Genomic DNA, 13,124 nt, shown 5'->3' on the forward strand with positions numbered 1-13,124 from the left:
ACAGTTAGTCTATGTTACACTTTTTGACTGCAGGCTATGTGTTGTCTCTCCCACTCACTGTGTGTATGCAGAGGCACAATGCTATTTGTCACTGAAGAAATCCAACAGGTTCTCAACCTTTCGCATGATAGAGAAGTTACTGTCGCTGAAATTAAGATAAAAAGGCCTTTAGTAAATATCCCGTCTTTTTGGTCTCATTTAACTAGTCTGGATTTCTTCTTTTACACAGTTTTTATTCACTGGTTTTACCAGTGTCATTCTTTAACATGTTGACCTTCAGTTAAATGAATTCTAGTCTTCCAGTGAGGGGCTGCAACTCAGGGACTGTCCAAAATAAATAGCAAACAGTACCAGACAATCAAATGTAGTTTGTTAGTACCTAAATGTCTGTAAATAATATTTTTAAAATGTGCTTGCGATAATGCATCACAGTTTATTTGGGTAGTTACTATCTGCATTCATCGTGGTTCATTATCTCCTTTCCCTTTCTCAAAGTTGGCTCATGGAGGGACCGAAAATTAGTAATAAAGGTGTCATTCCACCTCTGAAACCGTAAGATAAGTAGAAACAAAGCCAGGTCTGACATAAATATATAACTGTTAGGTGTACAATCGGAATAGGAGTGAACATTTTGGTGAACATATTATGCATATGGCCTCAACTTAAAAACTTAAAATACAGCTAGGAACAGATAGCAGCTAACCTATAGAAAATAAAGACATTGTCACATCAAGGACAAAGCTCAACTCTCCTTGGAGTGGATGAGATTGAGCATCATCTAACAGGAAAGTAAAAAAGCAGTTTAATTTCTTGTTAATTTATTTTTACAAAGCAGTTCTCGATGCATACGTCCCTTAAGATATCACAGCAGACGCTGATGTTTACTATTTTGAACCACACACCGTACTGCTGTTGTGCTGCTGCTGAGTTGTTCAGTGTAAACAAATACAGGTATCATAGAGGAGGATGTTCATATCGGAGCTGTTTTGTGATGTGTGTGTAAAAAGGGCTTCAGTCGGCTTGGAAAGGAGTTTGTCTGGAGGCTTTCCTGTCTGTTGTGATCCTGCTCTCATAGTGTTCTGGACATCATAAAGGAGGTGGGGGGAAAGAGAAGGTGATGGGTGAGTTGGAAAGGATGGGGGACATGCCTCCAGATGCTCACTGATTGTTCCTGGTGATTCTGTTGCTGGTAATAGCAACCCCCCCTAGTCTAGGCAGATGGATCTGTCAGCTCCATTATGGCAATGACGTAATTAAAGCTGCAGTTGGTAAAGCTACTACTGATAAAGTGATGTGACAGTTGTAAGACTGAACACTACTGGTATGATTGGAGTAGGCAAAAGCTACATACACTCCTTGAAGATGTAACAGAGCTTTGCAGACCTCATTCTTTAGTTGCTTAGAATAAACCTGCATCATCAGTTAACCAGAAGCCAAAATTAAGATGGAAGCAGATGGTTAAATTATAGAGTAAATAAGTAAGTCTGTAGAGCAAAGTGAGCACATGTAAAATGCATGTTAAGTAGAGGAGTCTATTTTTAAAGGAGCAGGCTCAGTGAACATTGTAATGCAATATTGTGACCTGTTTTGGACCTGTAGAGGCGTACAATACAGCCTCTTAAGCAGTAAGGCACACAGACAGAGAAAAAAAAACACTTTTCTCAACAGTTTCCATGGCAATCCAATAAAATTGCCATTACTCACTGTATTGACTCCCAAAAACGTAGAAATGAAATTTCCTTTTTTTTGAAGCATTACATCTCGACTCAAATGCTGATGTCTGGTGACAGGCGTGCAGAGTCAAAACCCCTTTCCTTGATTTACAGAAAACTCAGCCAAGAGGAGATGAAGGGCTCGAGTGAGCAGATGCTCATTTCTCTGTTTATGGCTCGATACAGCTGCCTCAAGGAAGAGGAGTGCAGATGTTGACTGAGACACTGTTTTGGATGTAGTTTGAATGTTTGTATCTGTCAGACAGATTATATAAGGATTTTAATATGATTGTGTTTGAGTTATCCAAAGCTATTTGAATTTATCCACTGGACTTTAAGAAAGTTTCTTGAAAATGTTTCGCCTCTTGGATGAGAGGAGAAACATTTTCAAGAAACTTTCTTAAAGTCCAGTGGATTGATTTAAACATCTTCAGATGACTATGACCTGGATAACTGAGAACCTATACAGACGATTGTGTCTGAGATTATTTGATTTATGAAAATATGACAAGTGAATGCAGAGACAGAATGCAGAAGAATTGGACTGAGAGCAGAGAGAAAACTTCAACATTTCTACATCTTATGAAACTGATGAGACGATCAGATTCAGGTACATAGGTGGGTCAGTGGGTGATGGACCTGCAAGGCACGCACAAACAGAAAGGGAGACAAACATGAAACAACGGAGAGCCCACAATGACCCATTACAAGAAAGTGTGTGTGGGGAGTTGTTGTAGGGGGTTGGAGTGTCATGCATGAATAAAACATTAGAATGTTTTTAAACTTCTTACTGAGGCCCTTGATTGATATGTGGTGAAGCTGGAAGACAAAGATGGGATGGTATCAGACCTGTATCTTCTGCAGCTTGAAGATCCAACCATTTAGAGTCTAATCACAAACCAGTTTTTGGTTGTGAATCGATCCAATAATGATGTCATCATCTTCTATGATGGCCTTCATTTGGAGGGACAACATTTGCAGAATCGGTATATGCAGTGAAAAAGTTTGATGCAAACCTGCAGGTTAATACAAGATTATGTGGTACATTTTTCATTGTTTGATAATTATGTCATTAAAGGTGTAACAGATGCCTGAAATACAACCGATGACAACTTTTTTTAACAAGATATGTGAGTCCTATCAAACAATTGTACAATCACTACAATCATCTTATCTTGCAATGATGATGTTTTTGTTTTGTATCCAACAAAATTTAAAATCTAAATTAAAAATTATTGACACCTCCAGTCAGAAGACAAATCATCATCATAAATTCTATTGTTAACAGGCACATTAAAAAAAAGTCTTACTCAGCTGACAGCTTGAATGAAAATGTGCCTGTTGTGAAGTTGTTGGGATGCATTATACACTGCCCGGCCAAAAAAAAAAAGTCACCGTTTGGGTTTCAATAAGCAAATTGCAGTGTTAAGATCAGGGGTTGCTTCCGTTGGTCAAGTCTAGGCTTAGTAATATTATTCAGCAAAAAAATTGAGTCAGCTGAGTATCTGAATGTACTGAATGACCAGGCAATCCCATAAATTAATTTTTTCTCCCGGATGGCATGATCATATTCCAGGACAACAATGCCAAAATTTATTGGACTCTAATTGTGAAAGAGTGGTCCAGGGAGCGTGAGGAATCTTTTTGACACACCAATTGACCCCCACAGTCCTGATCTACAAAGTCTATGGGATGTGCTGGAGAAGACCTTGCAGTGCGGTTTGACTCCTATCGTCAATACAAGAACTCGGCCAAAAATAATGCAATTCTGGACAGAAATAAAGGCTGTGACGTTGAATAAGGTTGTCGAAACAATGCCGCGGCAAATGTGCAATCAAAGCTACAGGCAGTCCCACGAAATATTAAGAGTGTGTGGTTTTTTTTGGCCGGGCAGTGTATGTCCAGAACAAGGACCTCATTGTGACAATTCTTCCCGTAAAAAGAGGGCAGGATTCAAGCAACATATTTTGATATCCTACTTTTTTGGTCCCCCCTAGCATTTGCTCCAGCCTGACTGAATTATGCAGCGATGCCTTTGACATTGGGAGAAAAGACATGTAGAGTAATTGTTTCTGATATCTGCCTCTTCAACTTTCCCCTTTTCTCACCATCTCTCTCTTCCTCATCTCTTTCTTCGCAAAATGTTTTAGATTACTTGATAAAAAAGTGGAAATCAGCCTAGATTGAAATTTTGACACCAGCATTCATTAGCAATTCTGTCTAACCATGAAGAGATCACAGTTGACAGAGGTCTTCTCTCACATCATTCTGCTCAGGTATTCAGTCAGAGACAATGTTGGAGGAGTATTGTAATGAATTAATGTGCTTCAAATATGCATGTTGAAGTGTGCATTATGTGGGAGTGAGGTGTCTCAACTTCACTCTATACGACTCTTACCTCTGTTTCACAAATGAAGGGCCTTTCCTACATTTTTCACTAGCTTTTAAGCCATTACTGTGTGGGTGTTGGTGCAGTTAGCCCTAAATGGTTCTGCGCTGCACACTCCTGAGCTTTCCACTACACACATGAATTCAGTGCACAAACACATGCGCACACTACTAAATAATTCCCACATAAAGGCAGCAATAGATTGACAATCAGTATTTTTCCATCATTACTTAAATTTTTGCTGCTTGGTTACACATGTTATTTTATTCTACTTTTTTTGTACTGGAACAAAGATAATTTCTCCTGGACAAAAAGACACAATTTAATATTGCCTTTAAAATTACACTTTTATTTGAACAAATGTTACGTACAGTAATATTGTGGCAGTATCTGTGTGCACTCTGAGTGCACTTTACTATGGAACAGATTCTCCTCTGTTTTTCTTCAGAAAGGAGCTGTTTGGAGTCTGGAACATATTGTGCTGCATCAGTGTTGTTCATTCATCTCTGACAGGTCTCCACAATTGGTCAGTGACCCCAAATTTTCTGCCAGCCATTCACATCTTGATATAGACCCATATGATCTGGAGTTATGGAGTATGGAGTGAAGATCTGTTAAATGACCAGGCCAGAACGTCACCAACAGCGGATGTAGCTCAAACCATGGCTTTGTTGTTTTGTGCTGGTTTTGCTGGAGTATTTTTTTTTTTTTAAAAGATCTTGTGGTTTTTTTGGGGGGGGGTTTCCGTTGTATAACTTGTTCAGGCTCTAAAACATTTTTTTAAAACATATCGTTTACTGCTTCTTGGCATTAATGGACTTTTCGCATTGCACCAACTCAGTAACACAAGATGCAGAAAACACCCACCACACCATAATTCAACCTCCTCTATGTTTCTCTGTGATGCTGGGGCATTCTGAAGCATTGGCATTGATACACAGCTCAAAATATGACTCAGCACTCCATAGAGATCTTGGCTTCAACAGGTTTATGAAATTAAACATTTGTACAGACATTTTGAAAGAAAAATAACGGCTCGCATCCTCAGACACAGAGTGTCCACACAGAGATCAGAGAGATGTCTAGTGATTTATCATTGAGGTCAGGACCGAACACAGTGTAAATCAATTAGCAGCTTGATTAGTTAATCCACTTCAAATTATGAACACATCTCTGCCTTTGCACAGTGTGTGTTGTGTATGTGCATACTGTGGATTTGATATGAAACTGAGTTTTAATAGGGTTTAATAAGGATTAACTGATTATTAAAGACATTAACATTCAAGATGAAATTGTGTCATTTCCAATGTTTTTTTTAATATTCCCATAAAAATAAAGATACAGTAAAATATTAACTGTGCTTCCTTTGTGATGTCTAATGTTTCTTTATTTTGCTGTCACCTATTTGTTGTCTCATCATCTCTCTAAGTACTTGCAACTTGCATTGTGTTGCAAGTATTATTCTACTTATTTTTTTAAAATCCTGTTTATATTTTATTATATGTGTCCTTCAACGAGTTTTTGATAAGCATGTTCTCCACTCTGCATTCTCACAGACAGCACTAAATGATGGTCGCGTTCCACCAGCAATAATCAATCAGCGCTAAAGGGTGCTGTTATTGACAAGCAGGGACTGGACCTGCTGCTGAGAGCGGAGCTGTTCATCAAATCACTCTCACAATCCTAATGACAAGTAGTCCCAGTTTCCCCAGTTGCACCACTGAAAAATACCCAAACTCTCGTTCAATCAATGGAGATGAATGTAAAGGCTGTTCAATCAGGCACTCATTACAGCTCAGCCAAAAGCTCAGCGCTGGTTTGCTTTCTCCCTTTTCTGTCTTTTCATTTCTCTATTGCAGCAAAAGGAAAACTGTATTTGACACTATTATCGTTATGTTCGAGCACTGTTAATGTTTGAGTGTGTATGTTTGTGTGTGCGGGGAGAGGCGGGCGGGGGCAACAGAACAAGATGTAAAAATTGTATCACCCTCTTGAGTTATTATTGCAAACTTACTCACAATTTATCCTCTTTTTACGCATTACCCTTCTTTTAGCTTTGCTTTGGCCTTCATCTGAATATTCCACACTGCTTAAAAGCTAGTCTATAACTTCCTGTGTCTGCAGTTTGGCGCTTAGCGGGTAAAATACTGCAGGTTTATGGTCGCATTTTCACTGAAAGCAGCTTCAAATGAGTGGAATCAGATACTAAGGAGATACTAAACCACTAAACAGTCAGGTTTAGGGTCTTTAAACAAAAGCAAGTAGCTAAAATGTTCTATCTGAAGGTAGCAGAGTTTGGTTTTAAGTATTTAGATTTGTTGTTATGAACAACACCTCTCACCTTACACTGTTAATTGATTATCACACTCTCCTTTGTTGCTGCTAAGTCATCTTGATTTTTTGTTGAGTATTTGCAATTTAAATACAGTAATTTAAACAGAGCCAAACTTTGCATAATTAAGATTAATAACATGTTCTAAAGATTTCAACTTGAAAATGCCAAGACAACGTAATGTGATTATGATGAAAACCATACAGAGGTGCCAAAAACAAGACTTTACCGGCTATGCAAATGTTATGACCACACATTGTGTTTTTGATTCTAAATTGGGCATCTCCAATTGCAAAGCAGGTAGCAAAGGGTGAACATTTAACCACCATGCTTGTCTTTGCCATATACATTAAACTGTCATCACCAATAAAGCACACAATCTCTTTATTTATTGCTGGGAGCATTGATGAGGGCTCAAAACCTGCTGCCACTAACACAATCCAGCTGTCTGTCCTCACCTCTGCGCATCCCCTTCTGTCTATTCTGTTCTTTACCTTCTCTTCTCAGCCTCGTTGGCAATGATCTGACCAAACCAAACCTACCTGTGTATCTCTAAATCAAGGTGGCAGCCCAAGGTGATATTTCAGTCTGAATGCCAGGAAATAAAGAATAAATAGCTAGGCCAATTTTTTCTCCCTTTAAATGGCAGTTGTGGATGAAGATTAAAATTGACCTCCACATTCATATTTGCCAGTGTATCTATTAAACTGGCCCCTTAAACATGGAATTGAGGTTAAAATGAGTATTATGTTTATATTTGTGTTGCCAGACCTCAAGTTCTTGGGTTTGATTTTCATTTAAGAGCTGTACTTGGACGAAATGTGTATTTTGAGCTCCAAATGGCAGCCTGAAGTATCTCTTAATGAGCTATTTGGATTGAAATAGCACCAGTAAACTCCACACAGCATGCTCACATATACCAGCTCAGCCAACTGGATTCCACTGGAATAAAATAAGTCGGACAAGGCTGCTAAATGATCCTATTCAGGTCATGTTCACTGATGGTACTGCATTCCTGCCTGCAGTCTGTGACAGTCTGTTTTGTTGTTTCAGACTATATTATAAATTGTTTATGGTTTTAAAGGAAATGGTCCAATTTGTTATTTGAAATGTCTTGACTGGAAGGTGTTTCTATTGGTTATGGCCTCAGTGTAAAACTTAACAATTCTCAGTAGTAACCTGTTGCTAAGGGTCAGGGGCTAACTCTTTGCCTGAACCTTGACAAATGTTAATTCATAATTAAATGCTTTCACCATTACTTAAGCTTTGACCATTACCCTAGAGCATATAGGAGGGAGGGTAGAGACAAGATATAATGCAGAGGCAAATGACCCACCAAATAATTTAGATTCCCTTTGCTTAGGCAATGGACTTTTGCCGGGAAGTTAAAGATTCCTGAGATATTGTTAATCAAACATTGATCTGCACAGTCCTGCTCACAGAATTTTATTGTCCAAGAGAAGGCTGTCCAGGTATCAGGCAGTCAGAGGACAGGCCATGTGCTTTTGCAAAATGACAAAACAGCACTTCCTTTTGAGCCTTCTGAAGGCAAATTAAATCAGCATCTAGGCAGCTGGCTGATGGAGAGGTGAGATGTACCAAGCCCACATGGGCATTTTCATCATGACAGCTTTTCTTTTCAGTTCTTTTTCCCTCCTGCAGAATGTCACCTGCTGCAGTGTGTCATTGTGTCCCAGTCACTCTCATGCTCTTTCGCTCACCCACTCATCCATACACATCCACAACACACAAATCAAAGGTTGCAGTTAAGTAAGCTCACGCTAATCCTCACTTAATGCATGTGGTTTGATTTGTTTGTGGTTTACTGTCCTCTGGCAAAAGTGACAGAAAAACACACTGAAGTCTTGAGAGTTTAAATAAAAACAATTATTTTATACATTAATCATACAGAACAAAGGATTCTGGCAGAGAATGTTTGATGATTTGAAGGATTTTGGCAGAGAATTACTTCTTCAGTTCGACTACTGAAGAAGTCTCTTGGATGAGAGACGAAACGTCTTCAAGAACTTTCTTAACGTCCAGTTGATCGACTCAACAGCTTTTGGATAACCATGACCTGGATGACTGAGAACCTACACAGACATTTATTTTTTAGTTTATTTATATTGTCACTAAGGTAGTTTGTCATTCACCAATGATACAGTTTATAGTTTGTCTATAAAACTATAAACTATAAAAAAGTTATTCTCAAAATGATGATCAAATTAAAAATTTACTTGTAGTGAAGAACTAACCCTAAAATTTATCCTCAGCTCTATGGAGTGTTCATGTGCATTAATGAGTAGTTTGTTTGTTATAATTCACAAACTCTGCCATTAACAAACTTGATTCCTCATTCCAAATGCAGCTGGTAGCTTTTTACAGCACAAAGCAAAACTAATTAAGTCACTGTATCCCACCCCCTCAAAATAAAACAAAAAAAAAACAAATAGAGGGATGGAGCAGCATTTTGTAAGAGCACAGTAAAGTATGAGTTCAGACTTAAATCCAGTCCAAAATGTTTGACTTGACATTTTCAAGTGATAAGCTTTCAGATGTTGTTTTCATCTTGCGCTCCTACCCTGAGTAGACTGAAATATTATCTTTCTTGAGAGTTGTCAAAACACACTTGATGCCATTAATGATTTAGTTTAATTAAAAAAGAAAAAAAAGATTATGAAGACGAAATGTTAATTGATGATACCAACCTAAAACCATAATTATGTTATTGCTCCATCAAATCCTTTTAAATGCACGTCCATGTATATTATCACTCCATTGCATTAACACATATCTCAATAAAAGTGCATATTATGCATCAGGATCAACTTTTGATCTTATATTTTATTTGATGTACCGTGCCAATTAATTTGCCCTCCTTAAATGTTTAAATGAAAGCCTTGGAGCAAGATCTGCAGAGATACTTTGGTTTGAAGAGTTTGTATATTTTTAGTACTACTACAATCATGAGAATAATATAAGAAAAAAAATATTTCATTATATATTGTATCTTTTATTCTTCTTCTTCATTTTATTTAACAGCAATTCGTTCAGCAGTTTCAAAGAGAAATCTTGCGCTGGGTTATCTATTACAGTTAGCTGTACTATTATAATTGAATAATTCATAACACTCTTAAATTATGAGTAGCAGTGGATGACAGTGTCATCAATACTTACTGAAGACCAAAATTGCTGTTGCTTGTCATGCTGCATTTTTAAGGGGGCCTCTTTCAGTGCTTTTCAGAGCATACAGAAAGATAAGAGAGATTAAATACATGACTGCCTGCTGTGAACAACATTCTCAAAACAACTAAGCCCACAAATAATTGTAATTCTTTGCTTTTTTTTGTGTGTGTCTACGTCTTTTTGCAGTTTTGGCAGTTCACCAGATAATCACAATCACTGTGTCTCTTATTATGGTTATCGCAGCCTTGATCACAACGCTCGTCCTTAAAAACTGGTAGGGAAGTTTCCTTTAAATGTTTTCCTCAAATAAAAAAGCATTTGTTGTGTACTCAATTGAAAACAACTATAGACTGAAGTCATATGGTATGATTTTATGTTTGCTTCTTTTCTTTGGTGCGTGTTTTTGTAGCTGTGCGCAGTCAGGAAATGGCCGCCATAATAGCCATCAGCGTAAGATCCACCAGCAGGAAGAAAGCTGCCAAAACCTGACAGACTTCACCCCGGCCAGGGTTCCTAGTAAGGTGGATATATTCACTGCCTACAACGACAGCCTGCAGTGCTCTCATGAGTGCGTTCGGACTGCCGTTCCCATCTACACTGATGAGATGATCCAGCAGACGCCTCTCTACAAGACTGCTTACAATGGAAACAGGTATGCCTGCTCAAAGGGTTCATAGAAAGATACACACTGAAACGGTCCTTGAGTCAGTGGGTTATAAACAGGCCTTTAAGTGATGTCTCTGGTCACTACAGCTACTCTAGCTAATGCACCCATGAACTCCATGATGAATTGCATAATCATTTCAAATTGGGTTAATAAATCAATGTTTTTCTCTTTAATAATCTTTATGAGGGGGCAAATGATCTCACAATTTCCATATGAAATTACAAAACATTTAAATAAAGAAATAACCATCACAGTGAACGCCTCTTCCCACCAGTCACTTGGATCTCCTGTCAAAGCAAATCAGCACATGATAAAGTTGTCTTTATTGCCGCCCGCTGGCTAAATTCTCGTCCATCCAGCCGACACTTGACAGGAAATTGTTCATAAGCAAATTTAAGCTGCACACAAAACAATAACATATATTTATAACTTTGGGGCAAACACAAGACAGCTAGGTTTATCAACCGAGCTAATCTGTGCCACTTTACACCAAAGAAGAGAAAAGGGATGTAACATTGGTGACTCATGGACTTGTTTGCATTTCTCTCTAAGTCTGTTCTCAGAGCTCTGGCAGTGTTAAATGCAAGAATGAATGAATAACAATATATCAGTCATCACAGTTGTCCCACTTTCTAAACCCTGCAACAAATGTATTATATTATCAGTTACGGTGGGATCATTCATCTTGAAAAGACTGAAATGTTTGTGTTAATTCATTTGATGTTAAAGGACAGACTCATTTTATTGGATGATGAGCATGGTATTATCCATTTATTTTTTTCTGTGACTGGTGGCACCTATATAATGGTAAAATACCCATTATATAAACATTGTATAATTAGATGGAGTATAAATAATGAGCAATATCTACCTAATCTGACCTGTCATTCAATATCATACAGGCCCTCCCCCACTGAAAGACAACTGATTCCTGTGGCCTTTGTGTCAGAGAAATGGTTTGAGATCTCCTGTTGATGAGCTGATGTTTTGTTCACCTAATGTGGGTGGAACGGACTTTGAGAATTCCCGCTCTGGTGAGTATGGTACCACTTTATCTCCTTGCGAAACATCACCTCAGCCTTCGCCACCTTGATCCTCAAGGGACTGCTGCCCCACTTTAAGAATACAGAGGAACTTGGCATATGCTTTGTATTTGCGACATGACTACTGTGTTCCTTTTTGCCTTAAAGAGGTGGTAATTAATTAAAAGAGCATCATTATCTGTATATATTAATATTAATAAGCCATACTGCTTGCTCACGATGAATAATTTCATCCTTCACACATCTGGAACATTTTTTATTGATATTTACATCATCACTCCAGTTCTGCCAGTCTGTCTGAGAGAAATTATCCTTCCACATGAGTCGGAACATGTTTTGTATGTGAAGCTAATATATGCCAGAATGACCTGCATTTGAAATTCAAAGCGTGAAAGTTAAACACATGCTCTTGCTCCACAATGTTACTGGAGTCCCGGGGGAGGTGTAGCGTCTGCTATTGACCCAGATTTTAAAAGAATTAGATTGCCTGCAGGTAGAGAAGTGAGAGGACAGCGTCTTACTGTTGTCTGGACACACATTAGTCTCAGTTTACACAGCTTCCTCCCATCCCTTCCACTGTAGCCTTGGAAGACGTTCATATTACTTATTATTGCACTGCAAATTTAATGCATTTCCTCAAGGCTTAAGTGCTTGTTACAGCAGGTCTTAGTGGTGTATATTCTTAATGCAAGATTGTTCTTTCATCTAGACTGAAAAGAGCATTAGGTAGTATATTTATCAGGCCTGAACATAAGTATAAGTAGGCTTTACTTGGAAAAATGTCTGTGTTAAAGCGATCATTTTATTTTGTGTTAATTAATGACGAGTAATTGTAATTTTTTTGTCTGTCTCGCCACAGGATCCAGGTGGAAAGAAGAAACACCCAACAGTTTCTTTTGTAAAATAATGCTATCACTTTTTGGACAGTGGTGAAGATATTTATTTTTCTAGAGATGATGAAGCAGAGCAGCCACAATGCTGCCACTCCATATTTCCAAGAACGTACAGTCATTTAGAAATATATGTTATATAAAGGTATATTTACAGGAAGTCTTGTGCAGGACTGTGGACATCAAGGATGTCTTAAAAACATGTTTGACATTTGAAAAGGAACCCATGGAGCTGCTGTGGGGAAGAGATTAACTGTATTTCTGAACAATGTGCCAATAATGCCACTATGTGCCACAACCTGGATAGAAGTAAGGTTCAACAACCACTGATGGACTAAAGGAAGTGTGCTATGTTAACCATATATCCTCCAGTTAATTTTTTTTAAGAAATGTGAGATTGCCACAAATGTATTTGGATATGCTTTGAATAGTGAAAGAGACTTGTTACAAAAGAATCTAAAACATATTTATGTTGAACAAAAGAAGGAACAGAAAATGGCAAAAAGAAAGAATGTGTGCTTTACTGAACTGCTGATTTTAAAACATTGTTTCTATAGGTCCCATTTTAAAACCAGAATAGCTACGTCTATTTTTTTACACACAGGTATCTGTCATAGCCCTAAAGGTTTGAAGCACTTGGGTTTAGCACTATTAAATAAATACTCACATATGAGCTTGGTTCAGGACAAAGAAAACAACACAAAACTACCCTGTGCAAAGCAAACCAGGGCCTCTCCCATGGTTTAGGATGCATGATTTGTACCTAATTTGCTTTAATTGAAAAACCAACAAAAGTGTTTTGTGGCTCAAACTCACTGCTGCAGCTGAATCATTGTTTCCATTCCATGATGAGACAATGAATCTGCTGCTCTCCCATAGCAGCAATCCATGCACAGTATGAGTAA

The 13,124-nt window shown here is 38.0% G+C and overlaps 1 protein-coding gene across 1 annotated transcript in view; it reads left to right on the top strand.

The window, feature by feature from the left end:
- The window catches only part of ajap1 (adherens junctions associated protein 1), a 31,633-nt gene extending 19,286 nt beyond the window's left edge, over nt 1-12,347 (top strand). The window contains exons 4-7 of the mRNA XM_068323865.1: nt 9,806-9,893; nt 10,029-10,271; nt 11,189-11,320; nt 12,189-12,347. Of these exons, the coding sequence (XP_068179966.1) occupies nt 9,806-9,893; nt 10,029-10,271; nt 11,189-11,261 (404 nt within the window). The 3' untranslated portion in view covers nt 11,262-11,320; nt 12,189-12,347. The remainder of the gene's footprint in view (nt 1-9,805; nt 9,894-10,028; nt 10,272-11,188; nt 11,321-12,188) is intronic.
- Nucleotides 12,348-13,124: the final 777 nt, after the last annotated feature.

This window comes from Antennarius striatus, chromosome 2 (assembly GCF_040054535.1).
Source record: "Antennarius striatus isolate MH-2024 chromosome 2, ASM4005453v1, whole genome shotgun sequence".
Classification (NCBI taxonomy): domain Eukaryota; kingdom Metazoa; phylum Chordata; class Actinopteri; order Lophiiformes; family Antennariidae; genus Antennarius; species Antennarius striatus.